General features: G+C 40.3%; 1 protein-coding gene across 8 annotated transcripts in view; it reads left to right on the top strand.

The window, feature by feature from the left end:
* LOC127880896 (arginine-glutamic acid dipeptide repeats protein-like) overlaps positions 1-18,350 on the top strand; it is a 162,078-nt gene that overhangs the window by 132,426 nt on the left and 11,302 nt on the right. For 6 of the 8 annotated variants that reach the window (XM_052428373.1, XM_052428372.1, XM_052428371.1 and 3 more), the window contains 7 exons: positions 1,795-3,149; positions 4,513-4,678; positions 5,943-6,105; positions 7,180-7,288; positions 8,211-8,338; positions 10,580-10,750; positions 14,276-14,668. In XM_052428373.1, the coding sequence (XP_052284333.1) occupies positions 1,795-3,149; positions 4,513-4,678; positions 5,943-6,105; positions 7,180-7,288; positions 8,211-8,338; positions 10,580-10,750; positions 14,276-14,668 (2,485 nt within the window). Of the gene's footprint in view, positions 1-1,794; positions 3,150-4,512; positions 4,679-5,942; positions 6,106-7,179; positions 7,289-8,210; positions 8,339-10,579; positions 10,751-14,275; positions 14,669-14,889; positions 15,106-18,350 lie in introns of all 8 variants that reach the window. The other 2 variants (XM_052428374.1, XM_052428375.1) reach the window with 2 other exon arrangements.

Here is an 18,350-nt window from a genome sequence, read left to right as displayed (position 1 = left end):
TTCTCTAAGAAATATGAATTAATGACTTACTTTTCTTACTAGATTTCTGTTTTAAAGGCTTAATTGTCAACCCTTACGGATACTGATGAGCACCAAAAACAGCATAAAACCTGGACAGACTGCGAGTTACTCGCAGGCTGCTCTGGTTTTATGCTGTTTGCACATAGCCATTTTCACTTTGCTTCTAAGTGGGTACGGATCAATTATAAACCCTTTTTTGCTTGGAACGCAATATAACGTGTTTTGTACTCTCTAAGAAATATAATTTAATGACTTACATTTCTTACTAGATTTCAGTTTTAAAGGCTTTATTTCCAACCCTTACTGATACTGATGAGCAGCAAACACAGCATAAAACCTGAACAGATTGTTTCTACTCACAGACTGTTCTGGTTTTGTGCTGTTTGCATGTTTCTACTCACAGACTGTTCTGGTTTTGTGCTGTTTGCATGTTTCTACTCACAGACTGTTCTGGTTTTGTGCTGTTTGCATGCTTCTACTCACAGACTGTTCTGGTTTTGTGCTGTTTGCATGTTCCTACTCACAGACTGGTCTGGTTTTGTTCTGTTTGCATGTTTCTACTCTCAGACTGTTCTGGTTTTGTGCTGTTTGCATGTTCCTACTCACAGACTGGTCTGGTTTTGTGCTGTTTGCATGTTCCTACTCACAGACTGTTCTGGTTTTGTGCTGTTTGCATGTTTCTACTCACAGACTGTTCTGGTTTTGTGCTGTTTGCATGTTTCTACTCACAGACTGTTCTGGTTTTGTGCTGTTTGCATGTTCCTACTCACAGACGGGTCTGGTTTGGTGCTGTTTGCATGTTCCTGCTCACAGACTGGTCTGGTTTTGTGCTGTTTGCATGTTCCTACTCACAGACTGTTCTGGTTTTGTGCTGTTTGCATGTTTCTACTCACAGACTGTTCTGGTTTTGTGCTGTTTGCATGTTTCTACTCACAGACTGTTCTGGTTTTGTGCTGTTTGCATGTTCCTACTCACAGACGGGTCTGGTTTTGTGCTGTTTGCATGTTCCTACTCACAGACTGTTCTGGTTTTGTGCTGTTTGCATGTTCCTACTCACAGACTGTTCTGGTTTTGTGCTGTTTGCATGTTCCTACTCAAAGACTGTTCTGGTTTTGTGCTGTTTGCATGTTCCTACTCACAGACTGTTCTGGTTTTGTGCTGTTTGCATTTTCCTACTCACATACTGTTCTGGTTTTGTGCTGTTTGCATGTTTCTACTCACAGACTGTTCTGGTTTTGTGCTGTTTGCATGTTCCTACTCACAGACTGTTCTGGTTTTGTGCTGATTGCATGTTCCTACTCACAGACTGTTCTGGTTTTGTGCTGTTTGCATGTTCCTACTCACAGACTGTTCTGGTTTTGTGCTGTTTGCATGTTCCTACTCACAGACTGTTCTGGTTTTGTGCTGTTTGCATGTAGTCATTTTCACTTTGCATCTGAGCTGGAAAGGGTTAAGATAACAATTTGTTTATTCCTGTATGCCTTATGTTGGATGTCATCGTCTGACATATTATGGTTCAATGATTAGGAATGTTTAATATTTTATTGATTATATTTATGTTGTCTTTAAATAGGTTATGTTTTTAATATAAGAATATGTGTAATTTGTTTTTTATTATATTAATGTTGTCTTGAATATATGTTAGTTAAGTCATTTTCATGAAAGTAATAGAATTTTGTATGCAATCTCAAGATTAACTTGAATGTCCATGTTCTATATAAAGTTGAGATCAGACGTGTATTGTGTATTGAGAAACCCATTTCCGCATTTCAGGGCCCATCCGAATCCGAGTCACTTTCCGACAGCAGTATATCTGGTACTGAGCTCAATCGCCCAGAGGTCACGGGTCGAGTCAAGGTCACTCAGGGGTCAAGTTCACCGTCCAGCAGTCCAAGCCCGGTTGCCAAGGTCACCATCCCGGTGCCTGTGGAGTCGACAATCTCGGGCAACATATTGGCGGAGCTTCCACGCCCCTCACCACAGCACCCTGCTCTAAACCCTCGACCCATCGTCTCTAGTCCCCAGCCCCAGTCTCTTAAAAACATTATCCCCCAGACCTCGGTCCCGGCAAGTCCCCATATTCCGCAGGGGTTTGTACCGTTGCCGCCTCTCCCAGCCTTTGCTTTCCGCCCACAGTATCCCCCGCCCCCCTCTGCAGCTCTGGATTACTCACGGTCCGCATCAGTTTCACCTGGCGTGAAAAAGACGCAAAATTCTGAACCACCTGGTGTTTATAACAGTGTAAAAAAGCCTCAAAACCCAGAACCTAGTGTGAATAGTATTAATAACAGTGTGAAAAAGCCCCAAAACTCCGAAGCTGGTGTTAATATCAGTGTGAAAAAGCCGCATAATTCAGAACTAAGTTTGAACAACAGTGCTAAAAAGCCACACAATTCTGAACCAAGTGTTAATAACAGTGTGAAAAAGCCCCAAATCTCAGAACCAGGTTTGAACATCTGTGTCAAAAAGTCCCCATATTCTGAACTTGGATCCAACAACAGTGTTAAAAAGACCCAGAATTCAGAACAACCCTGTAGTGTCCCCCCACCACTGTGCGGCCTACCCCCTACCAGTGGTGTTACCAGTGTCGCAAACAGTAACAGCCAGAGGGAAACATCTGTGATAACCGTGGCCAAAGTGAAGGAGGAAGCAATCACTCCTCCGCAATCTCCCAAGAGAATCAGTATCAAACAGGAGCCTGTTGAACCTGTGAACTTAATGTCGAATATATGTAAAAATGGTGGCGAGAGTGTTAACACCAAATCCAGTATGGACGGCCTTATTGCCAAAGATATGTGCTCATTAGTGACTCCAAAAGTGGAGCCGGGGTTAAACACTCCTTATCCACCGGCCGCTAAGGATTATAGTGTGGCGTCTTCCTCTAGTGCAGCCAATAGGACACACACAAACAGCGCGGCCATGACCTTGCAGGCAGAGGTCAAAGGTCGCGTTGACCCAGTGGAAGTTCAGAAGGTCAAGGTCGAGGTGGCACAGTTGGTGCCGATCACGCAGACTGAAAGGTCAGAGGTTGATGTGGAAGACAGCGACTCTGACAGGGAGGGCACCCTCACCCCTGGGCCTGTCCCCACCCCCTGTAACAAGGAAATCCTCAGGAGTAAAACTGCCATGTAGGTTACATGTATAAATATGAGTCTTGCTCTGCGAAAAAGGGCTTTAATTCCTAAAGTGTTGTCCCACATTGTCCTGTGCAGTCTGCACTGGCTTTTCAAGGATGATACTTTACGCTTTTTTATTATGCCCCCCTTCGAAGAAGAGGGGGTATATTGCTTTGCTCATGTCGGTCGGTCGGTCGGTCGGTCCGTCCACCAGGTGGTTGTCGTATGATAACTCAAGAACGCTTGGGGCTAGGATCATGAAACTTCATAGGTACATTGATCATGACTCGCAGATGACCCCTATTGATTTTGAGGTCCCTAGGTCAAAGGTCAAGGTCACGGTGACCCGAAATAGTAAAATGGTTTCCGGATGATAACTCAAGAACGCATACGCTAAGGATCATGAAACTTCATGGGTAGATTGATCATGACTCGCAGATGACCCCTATTGATTTTGAGGTCACTAGGTCAAAGGTCAAGGTCACGGTGACCCGAAATAGTAAAATGGTTTCCGGATGATAACTCAAGAACGCATACGCCTAGGATCATGAAACTTCATGGGTAGATTGATCATGACTCGCAGATGACCCCTATAAATTTTGAGGTCACTAGGTCAAAGGTCAAGGTCACGGTGACCCGAAATAGTAAAATGGTTTCCGGATGATAACTCAAGAACGCATACGCCTAGGATCATGAAACTTCATGGGTAGATTGATCATGACTCGCAGATGACCCCTATCAATTTTTAGGTCACTAGGTCAAAGGTCAAGGTCACGGTGACCCGAAATAGTAAAATGGTTTCCGGATGATAACTCAAGAACGCATACGCCTAGGATCATGAAACTTCATAGGTAGATTGATCATGACTTGCAGATGACCCCTATTGATTTTGAGGTCACAAGGTCAAAGGTCAAGGTCACAGTGACCCGAAATAGTAAAATGATTTTCGGATGATAACTCAAGAACGCTTTTGCCTAGGATCATGACACTTCATAGGTACATTGATCGTGACTCGCAGATGACCCCTATTGATTTTCAGGTCACTAGGTCAAAGGTCAAGGTCACAGTGACAAAAATCGTGCTCACACAATGGCTGCCACTATAATGGACAGCCCATATGGGGGGCATGCATGTTTTACAAACAGCCCTTGTTTTAAGTTTAAAGAAAGTCTCTTCTTAGCAAAACTCCAGGGTATTCTAAAAGTAATTGTCCTAATTAGCCTCTGCGGGCATCACCGAATTAATACTTACAAATACAAACAAAATGTACTTGACTTATGCCAATAATTGTTTTAAGTCAACACAACATGCTTTCAGAAAAAGAGCCAACTGGAAGCAGAAGACAAAAATTCATCCATTTAATGTTTACTTACAGATTCATTCGGCTGCTAAACCGCGGCAAGTCAAACTCTTGTTCCCGATGTGATCTCATGTTCAAACCGTTCCCAGATTCCAAACTCGCGCGCAAACGGGAACACAGTGATAGGAAGCCTGCGTCATCGTCAACAGCATCATCAACGCCTGCAAAGGACGAAATCAAGGTGAGGCTGTGATACAGACTCGCGAACATATCTATCAAAACATGTACGTCATTTTCACACAATGAGCATGTTGAACCTTTACTGCTTAGGTACATGAGTTACTGGCAGGCTGTTCTGGTTTTAAGGTGGTTGCATGCAGCCATTTTCATTTTGCTTCTGAGTGGAAAAGGGTTTAATGTTACTATTTGCGATGAGACTGAACTTCAATCTGTAAAGTTTACACTTTTTAATGTAGGTTTTTATATTCAAAGACAAGCTTTCGCTTTGTAAATGTATTTCAACTGTCTGTTCTTTGTGTCTAAAACATATTCTAAAGGGTTGATGGATGCATGGTTTTCATCTATCCATATTGGACATGCAGTTTTATTATGTAATTTATACAATTGAAATCGATTTATTTCCTCCATTGTCTGCCTCGTGAAATGTTGAGTTATGATGAGTGCAACGTAAAATTGTAAAATTTTGACAGCATTTGCAACGTTTGTTTCCATTGTCGTTTTGCAACAACTTGAGTTTATGGCAACAACTCTAGTTTAAAGATTGTAAATATATAATAAAAAATCAAGAGTTTAGGCATGTCACATCTGTTTATTGTAAAATGGCTAACCAATTTAAATCAACCTTTTCATTAAAGTGTGTAATATGTTATTCTTTTATTTTTTTTTATCTTGTTATTTATTCTTGACCATAGCTGACAAAGCCGTGAAGGAATATTTGATATGTTTCGGAAAAAGCTATGAATGTTACCTGCAATTCATTGTTAAAAATTGAGCCCAGTTCTGGGATAACCCGGCTTAATGCATTTGTGTAAAGTGTCATCCCAGATTAGCCTGTGCGGTTTTTGGAGGCTAATCAGGGACACAACTTTTTACCCCCTTTTCGAAGAGTGAGGCTCAGTAAATGGTTGTTGATTGGAGACCAGAGCTGGAGTTGGAGCCTTACTAGTGAAAATCTATTTAAGGCTTTTTAACCCTTTACCCCATAAGAAGCTTAGTGACAATGGCTTTTGCAACCAGCATAAAACCAGAACAGCCTGCGAGTAACTGCTAATCTCTTCAGGTTTTATGCTGTTTGCTGCTCATCAGTGTCTTAGGGTTGGAAATGAAGCCTTTAAAATTTGAATCCAGTAAGAAAGGTCTTTCATTCAATTTTACTTTCTGAGGGACTACAAATGAGTCAATAAACATATCAAAGTGATAAAAAGGGTTAATCTAGAACAACACTTTACGCTCATGAATTAAGCTCCATTGTTGTTTCCATTTAGCGCAAGATGGAGTCCCCTCGGCCTAGCTCCACGTCGGACGCGCAGGTCGTGAGTAACGTTCCGCCCTCGCACCATTCCCACGGCGACCGGGTCACGCCAAGGTCCTACTCTGACACGCCAGCCTTACGCCAGCTCTCAGAGTACGCCAAGCCTCATGCGCTAGGCAAGTCTGGTTTTGCTGTCCAAGTATTTTATGAAAATGTTGCTTAAGAAATGTTTTGAGTCAAGAAGAACACTGATTATGCAACAATATTAAAGCAGGTATCCTGGCCCCGTGTTCACAAAACATTTTTTGCAATCGAAAATCGATTTTGCTTGTCATTGAAAATGGATTTCCATTGTAGTTGATAGGCAAAAATGAAAATCGATGTCAGTTAAAATCGATTTTCGATTGCAAAATCGTTTTGTGAACACGGGGCCTGGATTGCAAACATTCATTACAAAATCGTTTTGTGAACACGGGTCCTGGATTGCAACCATTCATTACAAAATCGTTTTGTGAACACGGGTCCTGGATTGCAACCATTCATTACAAAATCGTTTTGTGAACACGGGGCCTGGATTGCAACCATTCATTACAAAATCGTTTTGTGAACACGGGTCCTGGATTGCAACCATTCATTACAAAATCGTTTTGTGAACACGGGTCCTGGATTGCAACCATTCATTACACAAGAAGATCAACCTTATCTTTTGCTCTTAACAGGAAATAGTAAAGTTTGTGATGTGATGATTGTGATGATTTTGATATTAAAATGGATCTGTTAATAGCAGTCTTGAACTACAGCACAGTTTTCTCATTTAGTCTTGTAACAAGTCTTTTATGGAAGAAAACAGTGATTGCAGTTGGAAATATTCAATATTATAATATTATAGAATCCTCTTGAAGTTTATAGAGTTTATATGAAGCCATGATAATTTGGAGCTATATTAGTTTGTAGCCATGTTTAATTTGTAGCAACATAAGTGTGTAGCCATGTTAATTTGTACAGTGTTAATTTGTAGCCATGTAAATTTGTAGCCACATTAATTTGTAGCCATGTTAGTTTGAAGCCATGCTACTTTGAAGCAGTGTTATTTTGTAGCCGGGTTATTTTGCAGCCATGTTAATTTGTAGTAATTGGCTTATTTGGCAAATGACATAATAAACCTGTTGGATTGAATTTTTTAAATATTTATTTTGTATTTTCTTCCCACTTGACATCTATACAAGTGTGTTATTGTGTCATTCTTGCAGGTCAAGACCCACGTTCCATGCCTGGTTACCTGGGTTACCCGCTCATGGACCCAATGCGCATGGCTGCCATGTATCCCCCCAACTCCCGCGAGAGGTATGCTTACGAGAGGTGAACACACATTTGTTATACTCACGCGAACTACCTTGCAATTTGTATTTGATTGGCTTGTGATTTGTTATACTAACTTGAACTACCTTTCAATTGGTATTTGATTGGCTTTTGATTTGTTATACTAACTTGAACTACCTTTCAATTGGTATTTGATTGGCTTTTGATTTGTTATACTGAATTAAACTACCTTTCAATTTGGTTTTGGATTGGCTTTTATTTGCATTGATTTAAGGAGTCATATTATGGGACCCTTGTCATGATATAATTGAGCCGCTTTCAGTGAAAACAGGGCTTAATGCATGTGCATAAAGTGTCATCCTAGATTGGTTGCGGCTTGCACAGGCTTATCTGGGACAATACTTTTGGCATTATGGAATTTTTCATTTAAAGAACAGTAATGTTTCTTTAACTTGAAAATCCAGTCTAGGTGGAAAAATGGGTCCCTGTTTAACGGCCAAAGGAGGGCCCTGGAGTCTATTTAGAAAGTTCTTTATTTTAATGTGAATTTCTAAGAGACTACAAACAGGTCAAAATATTAAATTAAGAGGTAAAGTATAAACTGTATTTATAGCCTCTCTATGAGAAAAGGGGGCTTAATGCATGTGTGTCAAGTGTCAGATGAGCCTGTCCAGTCAACACAGGCCTATCAAAGACTCCACTTTTCGCTATTATGGTATTTTCTTTACAAAAAACAAGTTCAGGCAGAAAGTGTCATCTAAGATTAGCCTATGCAGCTGAACTGGCCTATCTTGGACAACACTTGAAACACCTGCATGCAACCCTGTTGTCATAGAGCAAGGTTTCTTTTATTGTTGTTTTGGACCAGATTCTAGCAGAGATGTTATCTGTGACATTTGCAACAATAGATTGTAAAGTGTACTTCTGTCGTTTTGCAGAGTATTTATTTGTTGTTGTTCAGGCTTGAGCTGGAGTTGGAGCGTGACAAGCGAGAGCGTGACGCCCGTGAGAGAGAGCTTAGGGAGCACGAGCTGAGGTCCCTGGAGATGAGGGAGAAACTCAAGGCCGAGATGGAGATGAAACCACCTGGTAAGTTGGGGGGGGACCTGGCCGGTGAAGGGGGGAACCACCCTGTGAGTCGAGGGGGGGGTGCCTTCCCGAAAATGAAATGTTACAATTTGTGGAGATAAAATATTCCATATTTCTCAAATGATTAAGTTTTATCTTCAAGTATGTGATCTCCATGAAGCTTAGATGGTTTTTTCATGCCCAGAGATGAACACTTTCCTGAGTTATTATACCCCCACAAACAAAGTTTAGGGGGCTGTATAGGAGTGAACTTGTCTGTCTGTCTGTCGGTCAGTCGGTCTGTCTGTCGGTCTGTATTAAGTGTCCGCTCTCTAATTCAAGTAGTTTTCATCCGATCTTCACCAAACTTGGTCAGAAGTTGTATCTACATGATGTCTAGGCCAAGTTTGAACATGGGCCTTGCCGTGTCAAAAACTAGGTCACAGGGTCACTTAGTGCATTTTAAACATCACAATGTTGTCCGCTGTCTAATTCAAGTAGTTTAGACATATAGACAATAGAGGTCACAGTTTTCATCCAATCTTTAAGAAATTTGGTCAGAATGTTTATCTTGATGAGATCTGTATAAGGATTGTATTTGGGTCATCAGGGGTCAAAAACTAGGTCACTAGGTCAAATAATTGAAAAACCTTGTGTAGACAATAGAGGTCACAGTTTTCATCCTATCTTTATCAAATTTGATCAGAATGTTTATCTTGATGAAATCTGGGTTGGGATGGTATTTGGGTCACTTGGGGTCAAAAACTAGGTCACTAGGTCAAATAATAGAAAAACCTTGTGTAGACAATAGAGGTCACAGTTTTCATCAAATCTTTTATGAAATTTGGTCAGAATGTTTATCTTGATGAAATCTGGGTTGGGATTGTATTTGGTTAGTCAGGTGAGCGATTCAGGGCCATCATGGCCCTCTTGTATAACATTCAGCATGGTGTCCTCTCTCTATTCAAGTAGTTTTCATCCAATCTTCACCAAACTTGGTCAGAAGTTTTATCTAGACGATCTGAAGGCCAAGTTCGAACATGGGCCATGCCAGATCAAAAACTAGGTCACAGGGTCACTTAGTATGTTTTTCACATTGAGCCTGGTGTCCGCTCTCTATTTCAAGTAATTTAAATCTGATCTTCACCACACTTGGTCAGAAGTTGGAACTAGATGATGTGTAGGTCAAGTTCGAACATGGGCCATGCCGGGTAAAAAACTAGAGTCACTTAGTGTGTTTTAAACCTCACCATGTTGTCCGCTCTCTTATTCAAGTAGTTTTTATCCAATCTTCACCAAAATTGGTCAGAAGTTTTATCTTGATAATGTCTAGGGCAAGTTTGAATATGGGTCATGCCGGATCAAAAAACAAGGTCACAGGGTCACGTAGTGCGTTTTAAACCTCACCATGTTGTCCGCTCTCTAATTCAAGTAGTTTTCATCCAATCCTCACCAAACTTGGTCACAAGTTTTATCTAAATGATCTCTTGGACAAGTTTGAACATGGGCCATTCCGGGCCTAAAACTAGGTCACGGGGCACTTAGTGCGTTTTTTAACATTCAGCATGGTGTCCGCTCTCTAATTCAAGTAGTTTACATCCGATCTTCACCAAACTTGGTCAGAAGTTTTATGGAGATGATCTTAAGGCCAAGTTAGAACATTTGCCTTTCTGGGTCAAAAACTAGGTCAAGGGGTCACTTAGTGCGTTTTAAAAATTGAGCATGGTGTCCACTGTTGTTTGTGAAGAAGACATGCAAAATATTCTGTGTCAATGTGGCATGTGGGGGTATTTGTCACATCTGTGACAAAGCTCTAGTTTGCCTTTGATACTGGCTAAATAATTGCTGCAAGGGTATTAATTAGATACATGTATGTGACTAACATTTACCTGTAGTTATTAACACGTTAATAATATGAGCTGCAATCTGGTAAAAATGGCTTAATGCATGCCTGTAAAGTGTTATCCCATTTTAGCCTGTGCAGTCTGCACAGGCTAATCAGGGACGAAATTTTCTGCTGTGATAGTATTTGTTAGTAAAAGAAATCACTTCCAAATGAAAATCTATTCTAGGAAAAAAAGGTTGTCCCTGATAAGCCTGTGATTGAAGAGGCGTATATGGAATTAAACTTAATGCACAGGCATTAAGACCTGTCTTCACAGCATGCGGCTCATATGTACACAAAGTCATGTATTCTTCTCTTGTAATCTTCCGCCTCTGGTTATATAGTTTGTCCTAATATCGAACTGGTTCCCCTGCCAGGTATGTTGCCGCCAGGAGCCAACCCCCTTGACCCCCACTGGCTAGAACTGCAGCGTCGCTACATGTTACCAGGAGGTCGCGCTGGCCCCGCCCATCTGCCGGGGATATACCCGCCCACCAGCATAGCCACAGATCTCATGGCCCAGGAGAGGGAACGCCTGGAACGATTAGGTGAGGAAGAGTTTAGGGGGGCGTGTCTTGGATCGCGCAACTCCATAAAATATATTTTGATATTATTTACACGGGCCGAGATCTTGGAAAACTGGACTTGTGCATTTGCTTAAAGTGTTGCCCCAGGCCTATCAGGGACGACACTTTCCGCGTTTATTTTGCTTCATTTAACCCATTTATGCCTAGCGCCTAGGAAAAAGGCCAAGGTCAAACAGCGTAGACCCAGATGAGACGCCGCATGATGCGGCGTCTCATCAGGGTCTGCACTGTTTGCTTAAAGGAATTTCTGTAAGAAATATTCTAAATATAGAAATAAATATTCTAGACATCCCTAATTTTGGAAATAAATTGGTCCAATTTAGAAGGATGGGAGAGTCCACTAGGCATAAATGGGGTAAAGAAAGTCTCTTAGCAAAAAACCAGTTTAAACGGAAAGTGACATTTCTGATAAGCCTGTGATGGCTGGACATGCATATCTGGGATGTTTTCACAGAGCGAGGCTCAATATAATATTATTTGTGTGTATTGACCATTAAATGTGTGATGTACTTTTTGGCAAATCAATAAGTTAAAGGTAAAGCCTGATAATTAAACAAGTGATTTTATTTGTAAAAATGTGTATTTGATTTCTGATTAATTGAAGTTTAATTGAAAAAGTCATCCTTGTAATATTTGTGTTATTGTGGTTTTGTTATATAAGTCGTGTTCTGGGAAAACTGGGCATAATGCATGTGCGTAAAGAGTCATCTCAGATTAGCCTGTGACTGCACAGGGACGACACTTCCCGCTTTTATGACATGTTTTGTTAGCTCACCTGACTGCTCAGATGAGCTTTTGTGACCGGTCTTTGTCCGTTGTATGTCCGTCCATCCGTTAGCGGGACGGGGCATTTTTCTCTATATGTATATAGTGGCATTTTTCCCTATTTGGCTATAGAGAAACCTTGTTAACACTCTAGAAGTCACAATTTTTGCCCAATTATCATGAAAGTTGGTCAAAACATTGGTTTTATTAATATCTCGGACGAGTGTGAAAATGGTCGGGATCGGTGAAAAAACATGGCCGCCAGTGGGCGGGGCAATTTTGTCTGTATGTATATAGTGAAAACATGTGAACACAGTAGAAGTCACATTTTGGGCCCAATTTTCATGAGATTTGCTCTGAACATTTGTTTCTTTGACTCGAAGATGACTCCTATTGATTTTCCAGTCACTAGGTCAAAGGTCAAGGTCACGATGACCCTTAATAGTAAAATGGTTTCCGGATGATAACTCATGAACACTTATGCCTAGATCATGAAACTTCATAGACTCATTGATCATGACTTGCAGATGACCCCTATTGATTTTCAGGTCACTAGGTCAAATGTCAAGGTCACGGTGACCCAAAGCAGTAAAATGGTTTTCGGATGATAACTGAAGAACGCTTATGCCTAGGTTCATGAAACTTCATAGGTATATTGATCATGACTCGCAGATGACCCCTATTGATTATCAGGTCACTAGGTCAAAGGTCAAGGTCACAGTGCCAAAAAACGTATTCACACAATAGCTGTCAAGGTCACAGTGACTCAACTTAGAAAAAGGTTTCCGGATGATAACTCAAGAATGCTTACGCCTAGGATCATGAAACTTCATAGGTACATTGATCATGAGTTGCAGATGAAATAATGATACAACTTGACCAGGATGTTTGTCTGGACAATATCTAGGTCAAGTTTGACATTTGGTAAAGATTGAATGAACCGACTCCTCTCAGGTGAGGGAACTAGGGCCATCTTGGCCCTCTTGTTTAAATGAAGTCTCTTCTTAGCAAACATCCAATTTAGGTGGAAAGTGTCTTCCCTGATTAGCCTGTGCGGACTGCACAGGCTAATCTGGGATGACACTTTACGCTCATTCATTATGCCGAGTTTTCTCAGAACACTACTCAATTAATATGAATTATTTTATTGTAACTGCTTTGTGTCTAAAATACTTGTTCATTATTTGTCTTTTTTTATCAGTTATTTTCATCTATGTTTTTTGCTCCCATTGTCATATTCTAGCAACTTTCATGTCCTGATCAAATGGTTTGAATTGCACTTTTTAATGTGAAACACATTGCGCTAGACAGAATAAGTATTTGTATTTAAACAAAACCTTTATTAACAATATTCCAAATTTTCAAGAAACTTATTCTAGCTTACAAAACTACACACATTTGTTATGCCCCTGGATCGAAAGATCGGGGGTATATTGTTTTTGGCCTGTCTGTCATTGTATGTGTGTGTCCCAAACTCTAACCAAAACTTGAACCTTGGTCATAACTTTTGCAATATTCAAGCTAGCAACTTGATATTTGGCATGCATGTGTATCCCATGGAGCTGCACATTTTGAGTTGTGAAAGGTCAAGGTCATCCTTCAAGGTCAAAACAAATTCAAAAACTTTCACCAAAACTTTAACCTTCTTCATAACATTTGCAATATTGAAGATAGCAGCTTGATATTTGGCATGCATGTGTATCTCATGTAGCTGCACATTTTTAGTGGTGAAAGGTCAAGGTCATCCTTCAAGGTCAAAGGTCAAATTTATGGCTTCAAAGCGGCGCAATAGGGGGCATTGTGTTTCTAACAAACACATCTCTTGTTTTCATCATAAACTTGCAATAAAATTGCTGTTCATTTGAATTTTTTGGACAAAAGATTGCTGATGTTAAACTAAATTCATACAATTCTAAACCAATTGATTGCCAATTCTTAATACAGGTTGGTCTACATACTTGTATGATTAATATGCGGATTTTAATTTTAATTACTCTTTAAACATATATGTTTCTTCCCTACCGTGTTTATTTTTGACATTTAAGTTTTGTGAATGCCAGAAATCTTGTATTTCCGTTTTTGGTGTGTGACGAACGTTTCATCTTAAAGGTGGCTTACCCTAGATATCTGACTCACAAACAATGGTCAAATGTCTAGCGTTGGGCTGCAGTCTTTTAGCCCCACCGCGGTTGATTTGTGAGAGAGCTGAGAAGTCTTTTCACAGTAGCAGTTCAGTATATATGTTGTCATTGTTACCTCGAGAAAATACCATGAAGTGTTTAATGTCTTCATTTTACATTATCTTTCGGTTCCATTCAACCCACATTGGGTTACAAGCACCCACTGTGAAAAGGCTTTCTCTTGAAACATTTTTTTGTGTCATTTTTTTATGCAATTTAAATAAATTATAGTTTCAATATCTCAAGTCATGACAAATGTCATGCATATAAAAACATCAGTGATTTTATCTGATTTAACTGCTGGCGCATTAATATTTATGCAAGCTGATAATAAATAAATACAAAACACAAAAAGTGGGGAAGAAATTGTGGGAAGTGGCTTAGGGTGCAGATTAAGGAGAATTAGAAAACGCCTATAAGCAGTGGGATGAGATTTAAATTTAAATAAATACTAAAAACACACACTCGCTAAAATGAATAAATATATAAATTTCGCGGGTCTATACATTACTAAAGAGAGTTATTCATGGTGTTTTCTCAGGGTACCCCCCTGGCCACCCGCTGTTCGGCGAGTCAGCAATTTACGCGGCAGCCATGATGGAACGTTTCTCGGCGGAGAGGATGTCGGTGGAGAGAATGTCGGTAGAGAGGATGAACGCAGAGCGGCTCCACGCGGAACGCCTGGCCCTCCAGGACCCCATGATACGGCTACAAATGAGCGGCGGGATGTCTGCGGCGGCAGCTGCAGCAGCGGCTGCACAACAACACGCGCACACACACACCCACGCTCACTCACATACACATCTCCATCTACACCAGCCCGATCTGGTACCCGGTGGTGCTGGAGGGCCACATGGACTCCCACCGACATCCTCTGCCCTCCCGCCGCATCATCCCTTCCTGCCACCACATCTGCTGCATTCCCTGCCTCCAGGTAAGATCGGGCAAGGGTATTAAGTAGTTTCTAGCCCCCAAACTGCCAGGCAAGAGTGAAGGCGTGCTCAGATTTATGTGGCTTCTAGCCACTGTCTAAGACAGGTTTATGCTGCATTCCCTGGCCCCAGGTAAGAACTGGCGAGAGTGTGGGTGCACTCAGTATTTAGTGGTTTCAAGCCCACCGTCTTGAGACGGGTTATGTTCCACACTTGTTTGCAGATATGCTCCAGTCGGAGCAAATGGCCAATAGAATGATATACCAGATCTATACTCAGCGGCTTACCCAGGAGCAGCATATCTACATGCAGAGGGTGTCAAATGAGATGGTGATGCGGGCGGGGTCCATGGTGAACTCTGGCCCCGGGGTTGGGTTGAACAAACTTGACCGCCCAGGCCTTGAGTCCTCACCTTCACATTTGATATACCAGTTTTCTCGTAAGTTGTGGAAGGAAGCATTGAAGACCCGAGCTGTTTGTGCAAAAAAACACCTGAAAATAGCTTGCAATGCTTGGTTACTTCTTGACATTTTATTTTATGTGTATGATATGTTGAAAACAAAATTTGAAAGAAAAATGATTTCATTTTTAGCTCATCTATTTTTTGGAAAAAAAAATGAGCTATTGTCATCACCTTGGCGTCAGCATGGGCGTCGGAATCGGCGTTGGCATCCGGTAAAGCTTTGCGTTTAGGTACACTTTTCTCAGAAAGTATCAATGCTATTCCATTCAAACTTGTTACACTTACTTACTATCATGAGGGGACTGTGCAGGCAAAGTTATGTAACTCTGACTGGCATTTTGACAGAATTATGTGCCCTTTTTATACTTCGAAAATTGAAAATTTGGTTAAGTTTTGTGTTTAGGTCCACTTTTTTCCTAAAGTATCAAAGCCATTGCTTTCATGCTTGCAACACTTACTAACTATCGTAAGTGGACTGTGCAGGCAAAGTTATGTAACTCTGACTGGCATTTTGACGGAATTATGTGCCCTTTTTATACTTAGAAAATTGAAAATTTTAGTTAAGTTTTGTGTTTAGGTCCCATTTTTCCTAAAGTATCAAAGCCATTGCTTTCATACTTGCAACACTTACTAACTCTCGTAAGGGGACTATGCAGGCAAAGTTATGTAACTCTAACTGGCATTTTTACAGAATTGTGTAACCTTTATACTTGAACATTTGGTTAAGTTTTGTGTTTTGGTCCACTTTACCCCTGAAGTATCATAGATATTGCTTTCATACTTGGAACACTCGCAAACTATCATAAGGGGACAGTAAAGGACAAGTTGCATAACTCTGGTTGTCATTTTTACGGAATTATGGCCCTTTTTTTACTTAGTAACTTTGAATAAATGGTTACATTTTGTGTTTAGATCCACTTTACTTCTAAAGTATCAAGGCTATTGCTTTTAAACTTTAAATATTTTCATGCTATCATGAGGGTATTGTACCTGGCAAGTTGAATTTTACCTTGACCTTTGAATGACCTTGACTCTCAAGGTCAAATTATTAAATTTTGCTAAAATTGCCCTTACTTCTTTATTTATGATAGATTCGATTTTTTTAATTAAAGATCATTTAATAAATGACCACCACAACCTCACATTATACCCCCCCCCCCCACCCCAATAAATAATTTTTATGCCCCCGGTAGGGTGGCATATAGCAGTTGAACTGTCCGTCAGTATGTCAGTCAGTCTGTCTGTCAGTCCGAAAAAAACTTTAACATTGGCCATAACATTTTCACTTTTTAAGATAGCAACTTGATATTTGGCATGCATGTGTATCTCATGGAGCTGCACATTTTGAGTGGTGAAAGGTCAAGGTTATCCTTCAAGGTCAAATGTCAAATTTATGGTGTCTGTCCGTCCAAAAACTTTAACATTGGCCATTACTTTTTCAATATTGAAGATAGCAACTTGATATTAGGCATGCATGTGTATCTCATGGAGCTGAACATTTTGAGTGGTGAAAGGTGAAGGTGAAGGTCATCCTTCAATGTCAAATATATGGCGTCTGTTCGTCCGTCCGAAATTCAAAAATATTTTTTTTTTGCATTTTTTTGGCATTTTTGGAAGATATTGTAATAAATGACCACAACCCCACACTATACACCCCTCTCCACTCCACCCCTCCCTTCTTTCATATAATCTTCTTACTAAAATTGAAGGTCTAATTTTAAGGATGTCCTAAGTTTGTACAAATAATTTTGACAAAATATTTTTCATGGAGGTTAAAAATACCATTTCTTAATTTTTAGCTCATCTATTTTTTGAAAAAAAATTATGAGCTATTGTCATCACCTTGGCGTCGGGGTCGGCTTTGGCGTCCGGTTAAGTTTTGCGTTTAGGTCCACTTTTCTCAGAAAGTATCAATGCTATTCCATTCAAACTTGGTACACTTACTTACTATCATGAGGGGACTGGGCAGGCAAAGTTAGATAACTCTGGCATGCATTTTGACAGAATTATGTGCCCTTTTTATACTTAGAAAATTGAAAATTTTGGTTAAGTTTTGCGTTTAGGTCCACTTTTCTCAGAAAGTATCAATGCTATTACATTCAAACTTGGTACACTTACTTACTATCATGAGGGGACTGGGCAGGCAAAGTTAGATAACTCTGGCGTGCATTTTGACAGAATTATGTGCCCTTTTTACTCTTAGAAAATTGAAAATTTTGGTTAAGTTTTGTGTTTAGGTCCATTTTATTCCTTAAGTATCAAAGCTATTGCTTTCATACTTGCAACACTTACTAACTATCATAAGGGGACTGTGCAGGCAAAGTAATGTAACTCTGACTGGCATTTTGACATAATTATGTGCCCTTTTTATACTTAGAAAATGGAAAATTTGGTTAAGTTTTGTGTTTAGGTCCACTTTATTCCTACAGTATCAAAGCTATTGCTTTCATACTTGCAACACATATTAACTATCATAAGGGGACCGTGCAGGCAAAGTTATGTAACTCTGACTGGCATTTGGACGGAATTATGGGCCCTTTATACTTAGAAAATTGAAAATTTGGTTAGATTTGTGTTTTGGTCCACTTTACCCCTAAAGTATCATAGATATTGGTTTTATACTTGGAACACTCACAAACTATCATAAGGGTACAGTAAAAGGACAAGTTGCATAACTCTGGTTGTCATTGTTACGGAATTATGGCCCTTTTTTGACTTAGTAACTTTGAATATATGGTTAAATTTTATGTTTCGATCCACTTTACTTCTTAAGTATCAAGGCTATTGCTTTCAAACTTCAAATACTTTCATGCTATCATGAGGTTACTGTACCTGGCAAGTTGAATTTTACCTTGACCTTTGAATGACCTTGACTCTCAAGGTCAAATTATGAAATTTTGCTAAAATTGCCATAACTTCTTTATTTATGATTAGATTTGATTGATACTTTGACAAAACTACTCTTACCTGAAATACCACAATAGACTCCACCCAAACCATCCCCCGTGCCCTCCCCACCTCCCCCCTCCCCCCCCCCCCTAATTTTTTTTTTTAAGATCATCTCACAAATGACCACCACACCCTCACACTATACCCCACCCCCCCCATTTTTTTTTTAAACGGTTATGTTTGAAATACCGTCCAACCATCGCACCCAAACCCCCCCCCCCCCATCCCCCCCACACCCCCCCCCACCCCCCCCACCCCCCGATTTTTAGCTC

Source organism: Dreissena polymorpha, chromosome 5, assembly GCF_020536995.1.
Source record: "Dreissena polymorpha isolate Duluth1 chromosome 5, UMN_Dpol_1.0, whole genome shotgun sequence".
Lineage (NCBI taxonomy): Eukaryota > Metazoa > Mollusca > Bivalvia > Myida > Dreissenidae > Dreissena > Dreissena polymorpha.
The sequence above is the reverse complement of the archived record's forward strand: the minus strand, read 5'-3'. Positions and strand labels throughout refer to the sequence as shown.